The sequence below is a fragment of the Pan troglodytes genome, chromosome 6, assembly GCF_028858775.2.
Source record: "Pan troglodytes isolate AG18354 chromosome 6, NHGRI_mPanTro3-v2.0_pri, whole genome shotgun sequence".
NCBI classification, from domain to species: domain Eukaryota; kingdom Metazoa; phylum Chordata; class Mammalia; order Primates; family Hominidae; genus Pan; species Pan troglodytes.
Window position 1 is genome coordinate 153,436,232 of NC_072404.2, and position 19,392 is coordinate 153,455,623.

Consider the following 19,392-nt stretch of genomic DNA (forward strand, 5'->3'; position numbering starts at 1 on the left):
TAAGCCCCAAATTCAGGCCCCAAATTCAGAAAAATAAGAGGATATGGACAATGGAGTTAATTTACAGCTGGACTTTCCACCTGTAAACTCTTTGTCTCTAGGTCTCCTGGATGACATTTTGACACTCAGACAAGATAAGGGCAGTTTTATGATATGCTGGTTAAAGGGTAAAGCTCCCCCTGGTGATCCCGCACCCCCAAGGTCAGTTTCTTTACTGATGATGTGCAACAGGTCAAACCAGCTGAGTTAGCTAGGCTTGATTATGTGGCTCAAGAGAGAAAAATTCCTGCTGGGAAGCTTGGTTTTGAGTTCTAGCCTAAGCTAATGTATTCCTCACACAGATCTTGGCGGTTCAATCTGGAAACTTGGTGTGCTGCGTGTGAATACAGATGCTGGGAAGCTTAGCCTGGGATGCCATCTCTCTGACCCCTAATGCTTGGCTGAACTCTTCTGCTGCACTCGGTCTTTCCTCTGTAAATCACAGCATTGCATCACTATACGCTGGAGTCTGGTGAGTACTCACAGATGTCTCAGCTTGGAAAATCTTTTCCGTGAAGATGTCTTTTTATGACTAAGCTATCATTAAATTTCTCGAAGGGTTCCCTAGGTACCACAAAGATTTATTTTAAAAATAAGTAAAAATAATCAGATTTGTCATTCTCCAAATTTTCACCAATTTGAAAGTATTGTGCAAAATTTAAGATGAAAGACGGGTAGCTTGATAAATCACAGCAAAAGTTCACCTTTCCAGATTAATTATGTATAAGTAAAATACATTAATACAAATATGTACCCATCAGTTTTGTACTTTTCAGGTTAAAAGAAATATACCTATGTTTAAATAGGTATATAATAGTTATATAATAATAGTTATTAATCATAGTTATATAATAATAACTGCCAAAATAACTATTAAAAGACTTTTTTCCCAGTATTTTAGATGTAAATATTCTTGTCAATTGTAAACAATTACAGTGTACTTTATGGGATAAATTAAATGCCTTGGAGATAGATTATGGCATCATTGTTTGTCTCTCCTTCATATATAACTATCCACAGCTTTAGTACCTTGGACCCAACAACTCTCCTTCCCTACTCAAGCAAGAAAAATGCCTTGATTATTTAACCTGTATTAGGAAATTATCAGTGCCCTATACAGACCTTTGTATATTCCCTTTGTATGGCATGGGTTAACCTCTATTGACCTTCTTATCTGGAGATAAGGACAAATGCTTATCTCCAGAACTGCCTAGAGAATGACATTGACTCTTGTCAATACTAGGGAATGTATTAACTAAATATGTATTAATTAAAGGTAAATGATGTTATATAACCATGGATCTGTGAGTTGTTTTCAGGGTAGCATGTACCAGCCTGTCAGCAATATTTAGTATTAATAATTGCATTTATAGTTTCCACTGGTTTCAGTGGAGCTTGAGGGACTAAGTCTGGTCACATATTGGAATATGTCTATGCAACTAGCTCACTGTAAGACACACCCTCCTTGAGCAGGCTCTGGGCTTTCTGGTACCAAGGTGCTCACACAGGTCACTGGTGTTTTAATACCTGAAGACAAAGCATAATCAGAACAACCATGTGGTGTGAAAGTAAGGAAGTCTTCACCTGAGATCTCTAGACACTCCCAATGCATTTTCTTCTCCTGCTATTGCTTTATATGTTGCCTGTAATAAAGTACAAACTGGGTCCTATGGATCCCTTCAGGAATCAAACACTTGATCAAAATAATTAGTGTATCTTTTGATAACCCTAATTGAATTATGTTCATTGGTAGTTCATACTTAAACATAAAAGCTGGAGATTGTCAGGCAAGCTATGCTATTACTGATTCGAATTCACTCTTGGCATATGAGCCTTTCTCAAAAGTCAGTTGACTTCAGATAACTGAGTTAACTAACCTCAAGTGGATCTGCCAGTTAGCATAAAATGAAAGAGCAATTATTGGTCCAATCAATATTTCCCAGCAAGTTTTGGTCATTCTTTACTTATTTTTAGGATGGATTGAGACTTTTTCTTGCCAGACCATCATTAAAGACTTTGAATGCTTTTCCTTTTACTCAAAAACTGTATTGTTCTTATACCCAATCTTCAGGAAAATGTAGAGAAAATAAAGGATTACTAAAACTAAAAATTGTCAAAGTTCTAAGAGTCACTGGAACTTACATGTAAGTTCCTACAGTATTCCATTTACCTTCATGACACAGGCTCTCCCCTTAAGAGTTAATAACAGACCATGCCATGCGTTTCAGAATTTTGCTCTGATCCTAGTCGTTGCCCCACTGCAAGTTGACATAACTAAATACTACATCTTATCATTAAACGGATACAAGCTGCCTTTTCAAAGTAACCATTTACACAATCTTTGAGCCTGAAACCTGGAGATTTTGTCTTCTGGAAGAGAAAGCAAAGGAAGATTTGCCTTGAACTTTGACTAACAGGACTGTATCAGGTACTGTTACTAATTAACACTGTGGTGAAACTCTAAGATAGTAATCCCTGCATTCATATTTTCAGTTCAAAAGACATACATCCTTTTTCCTAGATCAGGGGACTTCCATTTCACTGGTAGACCTCAAGCTGAGAATTCTTTGAACTCTACCAGAAGCAGACAATCCTCTAAAGTAACAGTTGATTCAAAACCCTCCATTGAAGCTAATGATTATGTAAACTAGATAGCTTTTACTAAAATCTCTGGAACAAGATTAATTTTAAGATAATTTAATACACTTTTCCTTTTGATTTTTTTTACTATGGATCTTGCCTAATAGCATATGTTGAAGCTCTCCAGTGACTGGGTCAAGAGTTCTCAGTCTGTTCTCCTATACATTTTTTTTTAAACTTCTAAGCCTCTGTGGTCTTTTCTTGTGGCATTTCAAGAGAAAGAAAACATTCTTATACATTTTTCTCAGACCTTAGTTACTGCTGTAAATCTGATTGGTGGATCAATATCCATTTGACCCCGCTGGGGGAAACATATGTCATAGATGTTTCTTTAAATATTGTCAAGATAGATGTTCTTATACAAATTTCTTCTAGTACTGAAATGTCTCTCACATTATGAGTCCCAACCTTCAACCTTGTAAAAATTGGACTTTACCTCCACATTACAAAATACATCTTATTAGATCATTAACTAAACCCAGGAACTCCGCTCCGCTCTCTGCAATGGTCAGTTGCTCTCTTCAGAGTCACTGTATCCTGCAGGAATTATTTAACTTCACTCAGAAAATATGTCCAGCATTAGGGTCCAATGATTAGTTCTCTGTTTTGAAGATACATAATGTTTATACTGTCCTTTGAGTCCATGCCCTACCAAAATACTATTCCTTATGTGTACACTACCACTGGAAACCCATCAAACAGTTTAAATTCATTACGCAGGGTCTGAATGGATAACAACATATTTCATCTTGATTTCCTCTTCACTAACCAAGAGGGAGTTTATGCCAGAACAAACATACATATCTACATATGTATTTGCATACCTTGGTGCAAATACATATGTACAAGAATAGACTCCGCTGGATTTTTTAGCGCATTTTTGAGATCTGGGTTTGGTTATCTAGTCCAGTGGATGAACAGTCTTCTACCAAAGTCATAATAATTTCTTTTTCTGGCAAGTGCCTGTATCACAGTTGTTCAATGCATCCTGTCTAGATTCTTAAGTGCTACTGTGTAATCACTTTTACATTACATGATGCAAACACTCATTCTATAATATTTGGTTGCTGCAAAAGTAGTTGTGGTTTTTCCCATATAAAAGTAATGGCAAAAACCACAGTTATTTTTGCACCAACCTTAGAAGGCTCAGAAGGAACTGACACTTGTCCAGTCTAGAGGCAACCTTTCCCAGATAATCTAATCAGCAGGATCCTGACAATGCAAAGGTCTTGAACATCAAAGATTATTGTCCCACAGTCTGACTTTGTCTTTCCTGATATCTATCAGCAGACAGTGGCCTAGTTTCTACCACTAGGCTATGATGTTTCTTCCCTGCTAAACATAAATAATTTCATAGAATATCAATATTACATGAGGACTCTTCATGACCATGATGGAATAAGAAAAAAATAAGTCCATTCTGTAATTATACCTGAGCAGAGGTACTATGCAACCACAAGAATAACCAAATATCCCATCTTCAGCCAACATGGGTGACTGCTACTTTTTCTCCAATGGCAATGCTAGCTATGCTCTATTTATTCAACCTTCTAGAAATAAATTATTAAGATATCCAATCACTGTATTGGCCCAGTGTTAAGAGGGCACACATACACCCACAAAATATAGCTGTGTCCTGGAATCTTTCCCCAAATCACCTAAGATAAGCCCAGTTTCTACAATGAGCTCTTCCCATCTCCGTCTTACTAAGACTCCATGCTTCTATGTAGAGTGCAGTCTTCTTGCTGCAGGGAGTTTATAAAACTAACTTCATTGGTTACATGTATTTTTCTAATGGTCCTGGACTGATGTCTTCAACAAGTGATTGACTAAATGGCGCTAAAATGTCATCTAAAGTATCTGACTTAAGATATACTCTAGACATTTTTATTATCCTTTTTATTAATGGTAATAATAATTAATTATGCTAATAGTAATAATAAATAATACTAATAATTTAGTAAAATTTATTATTGATAATAGCTCTCCAGTAAACAGGTCAAATCAATTTTCATCTCTGATACAGTAACAAGCAAACATTTTTCTACCATCAGATCTACAGAGAGAAGAGTATCTAATACTGTGAGCATATTATATACGAAGGTTTCAATTTATTTTCATTTAATTATGACTAGTTTGGATTAGTCATTTTTGTAATCCCTTTAAATATGTTGTCATTGATCAATGTATCTACCCTGTTATCACTTTATTGGAGGGAGTAGAGTGTAGTGACTAAAAGCATGGGCTCTGGAGTCAGACAGCCTGGCAGTTCTTCCAGTTACCAAGCAATTTTTGACAAAAACTGTTTTGGACCTCAAGACTCTTCCTATAAAACAGGAATAATAATATTACCCACTGCATTCCTTTCTAAGGGCTGCCATAACAAATTACCACAAACTAGGTGGCTTAAAACAAACAAACAAAAATTATTCTAGCACATTTCTCGATGCTAGAAGTTTGAAATGAAGACATCAGCAAGGCCATGCTCCCTCTGAAGTTTCTAAGGAAGAATGCTTCTTTGCCTCTTCCTTTCTTCTAGTGGTTGCCAGCGATCATTGGCATTCTTCGGCTTGTAGATGCATTACTTCAATTTCTGTCTCTGTCATCACATGTCATTCTTCCCTAAGCCTCTATGTCTCTGTTTTCTCATCTTACAAGAACACCAGTCATTGGATTTGGGCTTACCGAAATCCAATAGTAACTTATCTAATTATACCTGCAAAGATCCTATTTCTAAATAAGGTCACATTCTGAGGTTTCAGATAGACCTGACTTTGGGGGGACACTAAATGACCCAGTATATTCACCGCATAAGATTGTTGTGAAAATTAAAGAAGCCATGTAAAGTACATAGTAAATATCAAACTTAATCTTATTATTTGTCAATATAATTTTTATGGATTTATGGCCACAAAGAAAGTATAATTCACAAGCAACTTTTTTGTTGAATGAAAATAGGAGCTGTTTTAGGTCAATTTATTTCGAAAATATTAATATATAAAGAGTAACTTGAAACATTTCTGATGAGAAAAGCAATGTAATATTTAGATTCCCATCAATTTAGTAAGGATGTATAATACATTAAAAATTAAGAAACATGTGAGGGTTCTAGTTCCAAATAAGATGGAGTTTCCCACTGAATACAACTCTAAAGCCTGCCTTCTACAATGAGAACGTTAACATTCTATGCCATTTAAACAGGACCCAGGGAGATTGAGGCTGCAGTGAGCTGTGACTGCATTACTGCACTCCATCCTGGAAAACAGAGCAAGACCCTGTCTCAAAAGCAAACAAACAATAACAACAAACAAACAAACAAAACCAGGACCCAGGATCTCATAACCTAACATTCAAAAAGTTCTCAATAACCAAAAGACACCAAAGCCAAGATGTCATAGATGTTGTACATACTTATATGGTGAAAACTATAAGGCAGTGATTACAAAAGTTCCCCAGGAAACAATCAAGAACACTCTTGAAGCCAGTGCAAAAGTAGAGAGTCTAAGGAAAGAAATAAAGCATACTTAAAATAACTAAATGGAAATTTCAGAAATGAAAAACATATCTGACATTTAAAACTCACTGGAGTGGAAAGATGACTAAGCCTAAGAGACCTGTAGGACACCATCAGTCATACAAACGTATACATAATAGCAGTACAAGAAAGAGAGGAGAGAAAAAAACAAAACACTATTTTTTGAAGAAATAATGGCCAAGAAACTTTCCAAATTAGGTGCAAATCATGACACTACGCATCCAAGAAGCTCAGTGAACTCCAAGAAGGATACAGCCAGAGATCCACAGAAAGACACATTACTGTCAAACTGTCAAAACCTGAAGACAAAATCTATGTAACAATAATAACATAAAGGAGTAGGTTGATGGAGTTTTTAAAGGATCAAAATGTTTGAATACTATTAAAACTGGGTTAGTATTAATTCAAACTTGATTGTTACAAAGTTAAGATGCTAATCATAATCCCCAGGGTAACTCCAGCGCTATGGACTGAATAGCGTCCCCCTAGATTTCACAGGCTGAAACTTGAATTCCCAGTGTGATGGTATCTTGAGATGGGGCCTTTGAGAGGTAATTAGGTTTATACCAGGTCATGAGGGTGGGTTCCTCATGATGGGCTTGGTGTCCTTTTAAAAAGAGACCACAGAGCTCGCTTACTCTCTGTTTCTCCTCTTCCCCACCTCCCCAGCCTCCAACACACTGTGAGAACACAGCAAGACAGCCATCAACAAGCCAGGAAGAGAGCTCTTAACAGAAACTGAATTGGCTGGCACCTTGATCTTGGACTTCACAGCTTCCAGAACTGTGCAAAATAAATGGCTGTTGTTTAAACCACCCGGTCTATCATATTTTATTATGGCAGCCCAAAATAAGACACCCAGAAAACAATTTAAATATACAAAATAATCCTGCAGGAATTTTAAACACACAAACTGATTCTAAAACATATATCGAAAGTAAAAGAGAAAGAATAGCTAAAATACTTTTGGGCAAGAAAAATAAAGTCTGAAAATTATACTATATGGTTTTAAGGTTTATGATAAAGCTACAAAAATCAAGACAGTGTGGTATCAATGAAAGAAGAGACAAATAGATCAGTGAAGCCTATTTCTATGTGGAGTTCACAGAAATAAAGCAAAAAAAAAAAAATCAATGAAACAAAGTAGAAAGTCATAGACCCACCAATATATGGCCTTTTATTTATTTATTTATTTATTTTATTTTTTAAAATATATGGTTTTAATGTTGAAATATTTATCATATTATAGTTTTTAGAAACTTGGACAATTATCAATAAAAACAGGGCTGGTCTTACGATTTACTAGAGTATATGGCTGCTCGCTTGCCTTTTATTTTTAACAATGGTGCAAAAGAAATTCAGTGAAGAAAGCACAGATTTTTCAACAGATGTAATTGAAACAATAAGCCATCCTTATTCAAAACAAAACAACTAAATCTCTTCAATTATACAAAAATTTATTCACGATGAACCATAGGTCTAAACAGAAAATATTAAACTATATAACTTTCAGAAAAAAAAAACAGAATTAAATTTTTGTGACCTGGGGTTAGATACTTAAAGCACAATACAAAGAAAATGACAAACAAACATTACCAAAATTAAAATATTTTGTTCTATGAAAGATACAGTTAAGAGAATGAAAAGACAAGCTACAGACTGAGAAAAAATATTTGCAAACTACATATCCAGTAAAAAACACACATCAGGAATTTACCAAGAAATCTAAAAATTCAACACTAAGAAGACAATTCCATTTTAAAAATGAGCAGGAGATTTAAATAGGCACTTCACCAAGAGGATATACAGACGGCAAATAAGCATAAGAAAAGGTGGGCCAGGCGTGGTGACTCATGCTTGTAATCCCAGCAATTTGGGAAGCTGAGATGGGAAGAGGATCATTTGAGCCCAGGAGTTCAAGACCAGCCTGAGCAACATAGTAAGACCCCTGTCTCTACAAAAAAATTTTTAAAAACCAGCCATGCATGGTGGCACACACTGATAGTCCCAGCTGCTCAAGTGGGTAAAGCAGGAGAAATCACTTGAGCCCAGGAGGTAGAGGCTACAGTGAGCTAGCTATAATCATGCCACTGTACCCCAGCCTGGGGGATGGAGTGAAACCCTTTCTCTCTAAAAACCAAAAAAAAGGAAAAAAGAAAAATGTGTTCAACATCATCAGCCACATGGGAAATGCAAATTAAAATAACAATGAAATAACACAACAAATGTACTAGAAGGCTAAAATAAAAAATACTAAGTGCTGTCAGGATACAGAACAACTGCAACTCATGTGCATTGCTACTGGGGAGGCAAAATGGTAGTCATTCTGAATGGCCATTTGGTGGTTTCTTATAAAGCAAAACATACATTTGCCACATTACCTGATAATCTCACTCCTGGGTATTTACTATAGAGAAATGAACATTTAATGTTCATACAAAACCCTGTACATAAGTGTTTAGAGCAGCCCTATTCAAAATCACCAAAAACTGAAAACAAACTAAACATCCTTCAGTTGGAGAATAGAGAAACAAACTACGGTGCACATATATAATAGATTACTACTCAGCACTAAAAAAAATAAACTGTTGACACAAGCAACAATCTGGATGAATTTCAAAGGCATTATGCTGAGTGAAAGAAGCCAATCTCAAAAAAGTTTATATTGTGTAATTCAATTTTTATGATAATTTCAAAAAATAAAACTATGGTGATTGAAAACAGTGATTTCTATGGATTAAGGGTTAGGGGAGGGTGTGATAGGATAGAGTTCTTTGGGTTATAGCACTTTTCAGTATCCCAATTGTGGTGGTGGTTACAAAAATCTATATATGTGCTAAAATGCATAGAACTAAATAGCAAAAATGCAGTAATAATAAAAATAACAAACACATGCTAATCAACATTTTAGCACACAAAGGTGCACAGTAAGCATTTGTTGTATCAATTTAAAAATGATATTGAAGACCATTACTGCCATGTTCCACATTGCCACAGCCTAGTTTAAATTACTGTGTCTATTTGAATACTGAACATGTTATATATACGCTATGTGTTAATGTGTACATAAGCAAGAATGACTGTTGGAGGGAGGGCAAGTCAATTATAGACAAACTTTATTGCTGAAATACCTGGAGTTCAGTCAAGATTGTGATGCTCCCTGCACAGAATGCCAATCACTAAGTCAACAAGGATTGCCAGAGAAGAAGGCTTTAATCTAGTCCTGCAGCCAAGGAAAGTGGGAGTTCAGTCTCAAATCTGTCTCCCTGACTGACCAAAATTGATCTGTTTACATAGCAGGGAAGGTGCGAAAAGAAATTAGGGAGGGATAAAGAAGAAATCCTGATGAGTCAGGTATTTGGTATCTCAATATCAGGATGTGGTGATCTAGTGAGTTTCAGTCCCTTGCCTGAGGGTCAGTTTCCTGAGGAAAAAACTCAGTTAAGACATAAGTTTCAAGTTTTAAGACAGAGGGCCCATTTCTATGTTTATTCAAAAATCCATAAATATGGGACAATTTGGCCAGTTTCAACTTCAGGACATTTTAACCATTGTGGACTCAGTGACCTGTGAAGTGTACAGGCCAAGGAAACTTCCTCTTTGCCTTCTGAAGTTTCACTGAAAAATCAACTCACAAAAGGCAGATTAATTGGAGAAAAGGTATTCAATTTTATTTAACTATGTGTTTACACAGGGAGAACCACAGAGTGATTACCCACCCACAACGGGGTTTAGAAGCTTATTTACTGGCAAATCAGGTTATGGGAGAGGGGAAAAGAAGAATTCTGTTGAGGGGATCACTAGGGAGAATGAATGGATCAGGGAGTAGAGATTACCTTGTACATTACCTTGTGAAAGGGTTTGCTCAGGAAAGGTTACATTCTTAGTCTTACAGGGAGAGGAAGAAAAAAGAATTGTTCCTTTTGGTGGGTCTGGATCTTAGGCAGATAAAGGAACTTCACTTTGGGAGAGGTGGTAGGGAGTAGAGGTCAGAGAGACCTTGAGGCTTTTCCAGTTCAGTATGTCAAAGTGCCATATTTTGGGTATCAGTTTCTGACTCCCAACACATTCTTGGTCTTCTTTTTTTGTAATGGATCATGAGATAACAGGGAGGGGAAAAAGAACAATTGTCCTCCTTGGTGGGTCCATCCTATCTTTATGTAGACAGGGGAAAGTCTCTTCCAGAGCCCATTGATCTCTAAGGGTCTTTACTTCAAAATCTTCATTATACTAGGGAGCCATATGTTGGGGTGGAATTTCCTGCCTCCTTCAACCCCCAGCTCCAAATTTGGAAATGGCTTCTAATTTTTTTAAGGAAATGTCTTTCATTTCCTTTGGCCACTGTGATTGATTTCATGATGGATCCATGAACCAAGAAAGGCAATCAAGGCCAACAAGTTTCAATTTCGGGACTACTGTTTGAGCTACTGAGAAAGTAAAATCTCTTTTTCATTGTTTGAGCTGGAAACCTTGTCACTCCAAGGACAGTCAGTAAACACTTTTCAATGTTAAGGGAACTGAGAGAGAGACAGTTTCCTGAGAGAACAGGAAGGCAGAGAGACGAATGAGAAGTGAGAAATTGGTCCTGGCCATGTTATTGTTCCTCTAGTCCAGTTTAACTGGTGATAAGCTTAACTTGTGATAAAGATCCTAGATCCCTTTCCAGTCCTGATGCATCCAAATCTCCCGGGAAGTCCTAGAAAATGTCTAGTCCCCCCTGAAGCTAGCCCTACTGCCAGAATTTGAGGAATATGAACCAATAAATTTCCATTATACTTTAAGAGAATTTAAGATAGATGTGTGTATTAGTTCATTCTCACACTGCTAATAAAGACAACCGAGACTGGGTAATTAACAAAGAAAAAGAGATTTAATGGACTCACAGTTCCACATGGCTGGGGAGGCCTCACAATCATGGCAGAAGGTGAAAGAGGAGCAAAGGCATGTCTTACATGGCAGGAGGCAAGAGAGCATGTGCAGGGGAACTGTCCTTCATAAAACCATCAGATCTTGTGAGACTTATTCACTATCACAAGAGCAGCATGGGAAAAAAACACCCCCATGATTCAATTACCTCCCACTGAGTCCCTCCCAATGACATTGGGGATTGTGGGAGCTACAATTCAAGATGAGATTTGGTTGAGGACGCAGCCAAACTATGTCAGTCTCTTATTTGCCAACAAAAGCATCCTAACTGATAGAGGCCAGACAGATTTGTTTCTTTTTGTTTTTTCAATCTTTTGTTGTGAAGAAGTAAGCATAAACTCTCAATAGGTTATGTTTTACAAGCCTCTGATGAAGTTCAAAGGACAACCATGCTTAGGATTTCCAGGACAACCTGGAAAAAAAAACAGGTTGAGAAATAGGTGTGTTAATCTCCCTTCCCTCTGCTCCTCCCTCTGGCCTTCCTTTCTTTGATGGAATAGGCCCTAGGACACCTTCCTAAAAAGACTCCCTGTGGTGTTCAGAATCACTCCTACAATCAGGTTCTCCACAATGGATCTCAGTGCTGCAAGTCACCGCATACCTCTAAGTGATGGAAACAGCATTCCCATCATCGGACTTGGTACCTACTCAGAACCTAAATCGGTAAGCTTATCTTTTCTCTCTTTGCTTGCTTGTTTGTTTCTTTTAACATTTGCCTATAGCATAATCTGCAATTTATTTTAAGCAGATCTCATTGACTTACTTTTTGTAGTAATGGAAGCAACCTCAATTTGTAATAATGAAAGGACAACTATTTACTGAATAGGTATTGAGCCAAAGGTTAAACTAAATCAATTCATGATTAAAAATTAGTTTGGATAAGAGAAGGAGAACTTTCTGCTTCCTTTACTGAAATTTAGCTAAATGCTGATTACTAGAGTGAACTGAGCCACATGAAATTCGTGTGTTTATGACTTGTGTTTTTTTTACATTAGATAATTTTTAGTTCAGTCTAACAAACACCTAGTGAATACTTGCCACGCACTAAGCACTAGGCGATAGAAGTGTCATATATGAGGAAAACAATGTCTCTGTTATCTAGGGATTAAAAATGAAATAGAGGGGGCAGATTCTTGACAACTAATTGTAGAATGACCAAGATGAGGATCAATGCTATTCTAGAACTCTCTGTAAACAGTCTCTGAAAGCATATGTATTGGTCCATTCTCATGCTGCTATTAAAGACATACCCTAGAGACTGGGTAATTTATAAAGGAAAGAGGTTTAATTGACTCAGAGTTCAGCATGGCTGGGGATGCCTCAAGAAACTTACAATCATGGCAGAAGGGAAAGAAAACACGTCCTTCTTCATAAGATGGCAGCAAGGAGAAGTGCTGAGCCAAAGGGGAAAAGCCCCTTATAAAACCATCAAATGTCATGAGAACTCACTCACTATCCTGAGAACAGCATGGAAGTAACCTTCCCCATGATTCAATTACCTCTCCCTCGGTCCCTCCCACAACATGTGGGGATAATGGGAACTACAATTCAAGATAAGATTTGGGAGGGGACGCAGCCAAACCATATCAGCATAGAAATGGAAATAATTAAATTTGACCATGAAGATTGAAATGGGCTTCCTTTAAAACATAGTAAAGTTTCAGCTTATGAGAATATCTGTTCCTTGTTGCAGTTCAACATTAAATGCTGATTACGAGAATAAACAGTGACATGTGTAGAAATGCTACTGAAATTTGAGTGGTCATGTATGAATGAACTATTTGAAGCTGAGCATGAATGTACCAGACAGAGAAGCACAGCTAAAGCAGGACATTTTGGCAATACGAAGTATAGAGACATTTTAGTTAGACAGAGAAGGATATATGATATATCCAGTGAATGCCAAGCCCATAGTGCCTGGCACAGGGAGTTAATGGTGATGGCAGCTGAATCTGAAAATGCAGATTAAGACAGGGATTACCAAGGACCTTGAACACCATGCTAAGGAGTTGGAACTCTGTTTGTTTGTTTAAGGCAGGGTCTTACTCTGTCACCCAGGCTGGAGTGCAATGATGCAATCTTGGCTCACTGCAACCTCTCCCTCCCAGACTCAAGCAATCATCCTGACTCAACCTCCTGAGTAGCTGGGACCACAGGCAGGTGCCACCATGCCCAGCTAATTTTTGTATTTTTTGTAGAGAAGGGGTTTCATCATATTGCCCAGGCTGGTCTTGAACTCCTGGGTTCAAGCGATCCGCCCACCTCAGCCTCCCAAAGTGCTAGAATTATAGGCGTGAGCCACTATGTTCAGCCAGGAGTTGGAACTTCATTCTATAGTAATGAGACATCATCTAAAGTTTAGAAGCAAAGAAAGAGCATCACTAGATCTGTGTTTTTGAAAGATAAAACTCAGGTTGTAGCATGGAGAATGGAAGGCAGATGAGGAGAAATAAACTACCCATAGCAAGAGTAGTTAAAACTTGGATCACAATCCCACATGCCACTTCAATTGCACACCTCCCTTGTTTTTGGTAATGCAATGGAAAATTACTCTTGGAACAATTATATGAGTTTGATCCTTGGCCCCTTTCTCTTCTTTCTTTGCACAATGTCTCTTTATGATCTCATTCATAATCTTGGCTCCAACCACATATATGCAGAGATTCTCGAAGCTATATTCTCTATTGTTTGTTGTATCTCCCCCATGTAAGTCCCTTACAGGAGATAACTATTGTTCAAAGATGAAAGAAATGATGAGCAAGTCTAATTATGGGGTACAAGCTATGGAGAAGGCATGGCCTAGAAAGTTAGATGGGGGAATATTCCTTCCTGAGTGGCTCTGGTTGGGACTGCTGTAGTTGCAGCAAGTTTTCAGAATCTGAATGAGCCATGGGGCAAAGGAGAAGTGCAGTCCAAGCTCTTGGTGAGTACCTAGGAGAAGCCTAAAACACCCACTACATTTTGCCCCTGAGCAAAGGGAGGTGGGGGTGCAGGGCTCAGAACCCATTTCTCAGGAATGTGCCATCCTTTAAACATTCCTTTTATTTTATTTATTTTATTTTTATTAGAGGCAGGTTTTTGCTATGTTGCCCAGGCTGGTCTCAAACTCCTGGGCTCAAGTGATCCACCTGCCCCAGCCTCCCAAAATGCTCGGATTACAGGCGTGAGCCATGACACCCGGCCCTAAACATTCCTTACTTTCTCTCCAATGCCCATTTAATTCCCCTTTTCTGATCACCCAGGGAACTTTGTTTCACCTGAGGAAAGCAAAGCCTTGCTCTTATACCAAGTAATTTTTTCAGATCTGGTTTTAAGCTGAGGACAGGGTGAAGGTCTCATAAGCTCTACCTAAGGGGACCAGGGGCCAGGCAGAAAGCATAAATGAGTAGTTTCAGAGAGTTAAGTCTTTTCTCCATTTTGTCCTACTTCCCCATTCTGATACTAGACATGAGTGCAAGCAATGCCTTATTTTCCTCTTTATTTCTACAAGAAAAAAGAAAAAACACAAGCAACTAACACTCGGGGGACTATTACTGAGAATATAATAGACATCACACTACAAGAGGGTGGCAGCTTGTCCTCCAGTACAGCCAATCATCATGAATAATAATCCAGTTGTTGGCCAGTCTTCTAACACTTTTTGGAGAATGCTGTAAAGTAATTATTAATTTGTAAGCAACAGCAACTCATTCAGATTTTGGATGACATCTGGATGGCATGCTGTCTTGTCCAACTTGTGTCCAACCACAAATGTGCCAATTACATCTTACAATGGATTTCCACTGACCCACCCAAACTTACGTTGTAGTGGATCTTACATAACCCAGCTCATAATGGGCAGCTCTGGCCACACAGTCACATCATGTCCCATGGTCAGATGTACTATCTCTACAGGACTCAGCAGCAATGTCAACAATGTAGATGGCGTGACTTGCTCCAGAACCCTAGAGGCTTACCTTGTAATTCTCCAACTGGGGCTTGCCATAAACTCCATGCCACATGTAAACAATAGGGCCTGCTGGGTCATATGGCCCAAGTGGCAAGGATACTTGTGGTAAAGTCTAGAGTTCTGCTGAGCCCCTCCCCATTCTGGGCCTAATGAAACCTGGTGTATTCATGTCACACAGTAAATGGGTAGGAATAGTACTGCAAGTATGGAATATGCTGCCTCTGGAGCCTGAGGGCGCCTTTTGGGTACTGTGCTTTCTTCTTAATGCTTTTCCTAGTATACAGCCATACCTATGACTTTATCTTGAAAGAACTTCCATCAGCCTTTCAATAATCCATTTTTTAAAATTCTTAATAAAGACGAGGTATCTCTATGTTGCCCAGGATGGTCTGAAACTCCTGAACTCAAGCAACTCTCCCACCTTGGCCTTCAAAATTGCTGGGATTATAGGCATGAGCCACTGTGCCCAGCCCAGTAATCCATGCTGACTGCTTTGGTTTCTTTAAATTATGCAATGCACTTGTTGGCTGCCTATGTAACTTGCCTTTAGGGTAGGGTTGCCAGATTCAGCAAGTAAAAATATAAGATGTCCAGGTAAATTTGAACTTCAGATGAACAATGAATAATTTTTAAATATAAGTATGTTCCATCCCATTTAATATTTGGAATATGCATATACAAAAAAGTCTTGTCCATTTGAATTTCAAATGTAACTGAGCATCCTGTATGTTGCCTGAAAACTCTAGGGATTTCCTGTCTAATTAACCATCTCTGCAAAGCATCTCTGTGGGTTATGCTCTTTGGATACCACTCATTTTGATAACAGTGCCCACTTCACTTCTGAAGTTAGTACTACCATGTAGCCTCTATTATTTTAAAATTCCATCATTCCTAGTTTTTAAAATAAGGACAGGATCTCACTATGTTGCCCAGGCTGGTCTTGAACTCCTAGGCTCAAGCAATCCTCCTGTCTTGGTCTCCTGAAGTGCTGATGTTAGAGGTCTGAGCCACCACACCTGGCCCCTAATTTTTTAGTAAACCTAGTTTTTCAACATCTCCCACAGTCTGCCTTGTCTACAGAGGACAGCCGTAGTTGAGCTCAACAACTCTGGTGTTTTTGTTGCTAAAGCATTGCTGTCTCTTTGATAAAAGGAGTGTTCTCTGGGCCCTGCTGCAAAACATAGATCATCTGTGGATTTCCAGCCTTACATAGTATATCTACTATAGTGGGCTCCCTTCTCTGAGCTTCCTGAGCCCTCTTTTGACCATCTGCCATGGTATTTCTGGAATGTCTACTTCATGTATGTGGATGTCACTTTTTCCAAGATTTCAAGAGTTATGCTGGCAGTGTGTTAGCACTGTTTCCTGAGGTGTTAAGTCACGTATCAGAAGATGGTGTTTCCATATCAATAAACTCTCCTTTATCCAACTTGAAATTCCACCTTCCTCTTGATGCTGCACCCCAAGATCCACTCTCACACACACTCTCCACCTCCATTGCATGGTGTCTTGGTGTGCAGCTCCCTCAGTGTATCACCCTCTTTCTTCCTTTATCCAGCCAGGAGATCTCATAAGGGATAATATCCAAAATATAAAAGGAACTCCTACCTTTTTTTTTTTTTTTTTTTTTTTTTAGACAGACTTTCACTCTTGTTGCCCAGGCTGGAGTGCAATGGTGTGATCGATCTCGGCTCACCAAAACCTCCACCTCCCGGGTTCAAGCAATTCTCCTGCCTCAGCCTCCTGAGTAGCTGGGACTACAGGTGTGCACCACAACACCCAGCTAATTTTTGTATTTTTAGTAGAGATAGAGTTTCACCAAGATGGCCATGCCCAGCTAATTCTGTATTTTTAGTAGAGACAGGGTTTCTCCCTGTTGATCAGGCTGGTCTCGAACTGCCGACCTCAGGTGATTCACCTGCCTCGGCCTCCCAAAGTGCTGGGATTACAGGCATGAGCCAACAAGCCCAGCCAAGAAGTCCTACCTTTTATATTTAGAAGGATATATTCTAACGTGACTGCATGGCTGTGAAATTAGTCTCCCTACCAAGTGATATTCACTGGAAGCCCTCTCTTGGAACAACTAATTATTGGTCTGGTGACTAGGAGGCAATATGCAGGTAGATCCTGCCTGGAGCACGTGTTCCAAGGCAGCAGCTTCTGCGTCGTTTTCAAAGGACACAGGGAATGCTGGACATTAACATGCAGGAGCAGTGCTGGATCATTTCTGCTGATTTACCTTCTTCCTTCTACCTAATTCCTTCTTGCTATGTCCGATATGCTACTGATGCGTCCATTTAATTTTAGATATCTTATCAGATTTTTGTTTGCTTGTTTGTTTTGTTTATAGAATTGCTGTGTTTGGTTCTTTCCTAAATCTTCTAGGGCACTTTTCATAGTTTCCTGTCCTCTACAGAGATTTTCAAGTTTATTTCTTTGTTTTTAAATTTAATTTTCTTTTTTTTTTTATTTTAATAGAGATGGGGGTCTTCTTCTGTCACCCAGGCTGGACTGCAGTGGTGCAATCGTAGCTCACTGAAGATCTCAACTCCCGGGCTCAAGCAATCCTCCTGCCCCTGCCTCTCGAGTAGCCAGGACTACAGACAGGTGTACATCACCATGCCTGGATAATTTTTTAATTTTTGTTTTTATTTTATTATTTTATTGTAAGACAGGGTCTTACTATGTTGCCCAGGCCAGTCTCAAACCCCTAGCATCAAGCAATTCTGCATCAGCCTTCCAAAGTGCTGAGCTTATAGGCATGAGCCACCATGCCCAGCCTCAAGCTTATTTCTTTAATCAAAACAATCATAGTTATTTTAACTTTTGACTAATAATTCCAATTTTTTATTGTGGTATTACTCTGTGACTGAATTATTTCATTTAGTATAATGTTCTCCAGGTTCATCCATGTTGTTGTGTACTGCAGAATTTCCTTCTTTTTTGAGGCTGAATAATATTACATTGCCTATGTACCACATTTTCTTTACCTGCTCAACTGTCAGTGAACATTTAGGTTGTTTCCATATCTTAGCTATTGTGAATAATGCTACAGTGAACATGGAAGTGCAAATATTTCCTCAAGATAGTGATTTTATTTCCTTTGGATATATACCCTGAAGTAGGATTGCTGGATCATATGGTAGTTCTATTTTTGTTTTTCTTGACCAACATGTTCTAATATATCTTTAATTTTTTTAGGAACCTCCATACTGTTTTCCACAGTAGCTGCACCATTTTACATTTTCACCAACAGTGTACAAGAGTTTTAATTTCTCTACATCCTCACCAATAATTGTTACCTTTCAGTTTTTTGATAATAGTCATCCTAATGGGTGTGAGGTGTTATTTCATTGTAGTTTTGATTTGCATTTCCCAGATGGATAGCGATATTGATATTTATATACCTATTGGCCATTTGTATGTCTTCTTTGGAGAAATGTCTACTCAAGTCCTTTGTCAACTTTTTAATCAGGTTAGGTTTTTCTTTGGGGTTTTTTGTTTTGTTTTGTTTTTTTGTTTTTGTTTCTTTGCTATTGAGTTGTAGAAGTTCCTTTTAATTATATCTTGGATATTAACCCCTTGTGAGATATACAGTTTGCAAGTATTTTCTCCTATTCCATAAGTTGCCTTTTAACTCTGTTGAGTATTTCCTTTCCTGTGCAGAGGCTTTTTAGCTTGATGTAGTACCAACAACCTATTTTTGCTTTTGTTTCTTATGCTTTTGGTGTCATATCCAAGAAATCATCGCCTACCCCAATGTCATGATGCTTTTTCCCTTATATTTTCTTCCAGGAGCTTTACAGTTTCTGGTCTTAAAAATCTTTAATCCATTTTGAGTTGACTTTTTGCATATGGTGTAAGATACAGGTCCAATTTCACTCTGATGACAGTTCCAATATTAGGATCTATGGTTCTGTTTAGGCTCTCAGTTGCTTCTGCCAGTCTTCCTTTACGGAACTTTGTTTTCTGGGGTACCTGAATTCTTCAGCTGTGTGCAGGTTAATACTACTTTTAAAAAAGTATTTGTGAGCGAGCATCAAGGGTGAAAAACAAGTATTTTCCTTCAGACAGCATTTGTGTGTGTTTGCTCCAGGTTCCCTGGAGGCATTGCTACCCAGTGACGATGTTAAACTGGTCAGCAGACTCCGGCTACATAGGTTATGAATTCTCCCAGGGACTGGAGGTGGCCACAGCCTGTTAGGGAGTTTTTTTACTTTCCTTTTTCATCTCCTACACCTCTCATTTCTGCATTCAGACTTTCCCATAAAATTTAGTTTGAATTAATAAATGCCTACTGTCT

At 38.3% G+C, this 19,392-nt stretch overlaps 1 protein-coding gene across 2 annotated transcripts in view; it reads left to right on the plus strand.

Moving 5' to 3' along the window:
- The first annotated feature begins 449 nt into the window (after positions 1-449).
- Positions 450-19,392, plus strand: part of AKR1D1 (aldo-keto reductase family 1 member D1) — a 52,968-nt gene continuing 34,025 nt past the window's right edge. Inside the window, exons 1-2 of one of the 2 annotated variants that reach the window (XM_016958217.4) lie at positions 450-511; positions 11,641-11,803. In XM_016958217.4, coding sequence (XP_016813706.1) covers positions 11,711-11,803 — 93 coding nt within the window. In that variant the 5' untranslated portion in view covers positions 450-511; positions 11,641-11,710. Of the gene's footprint in view, positions 512-11,618; positions 11,804-19,392 lie in introns of those variants that run through there. The other variant, XM_063815640.1, reaches the window with a different exon arrangement.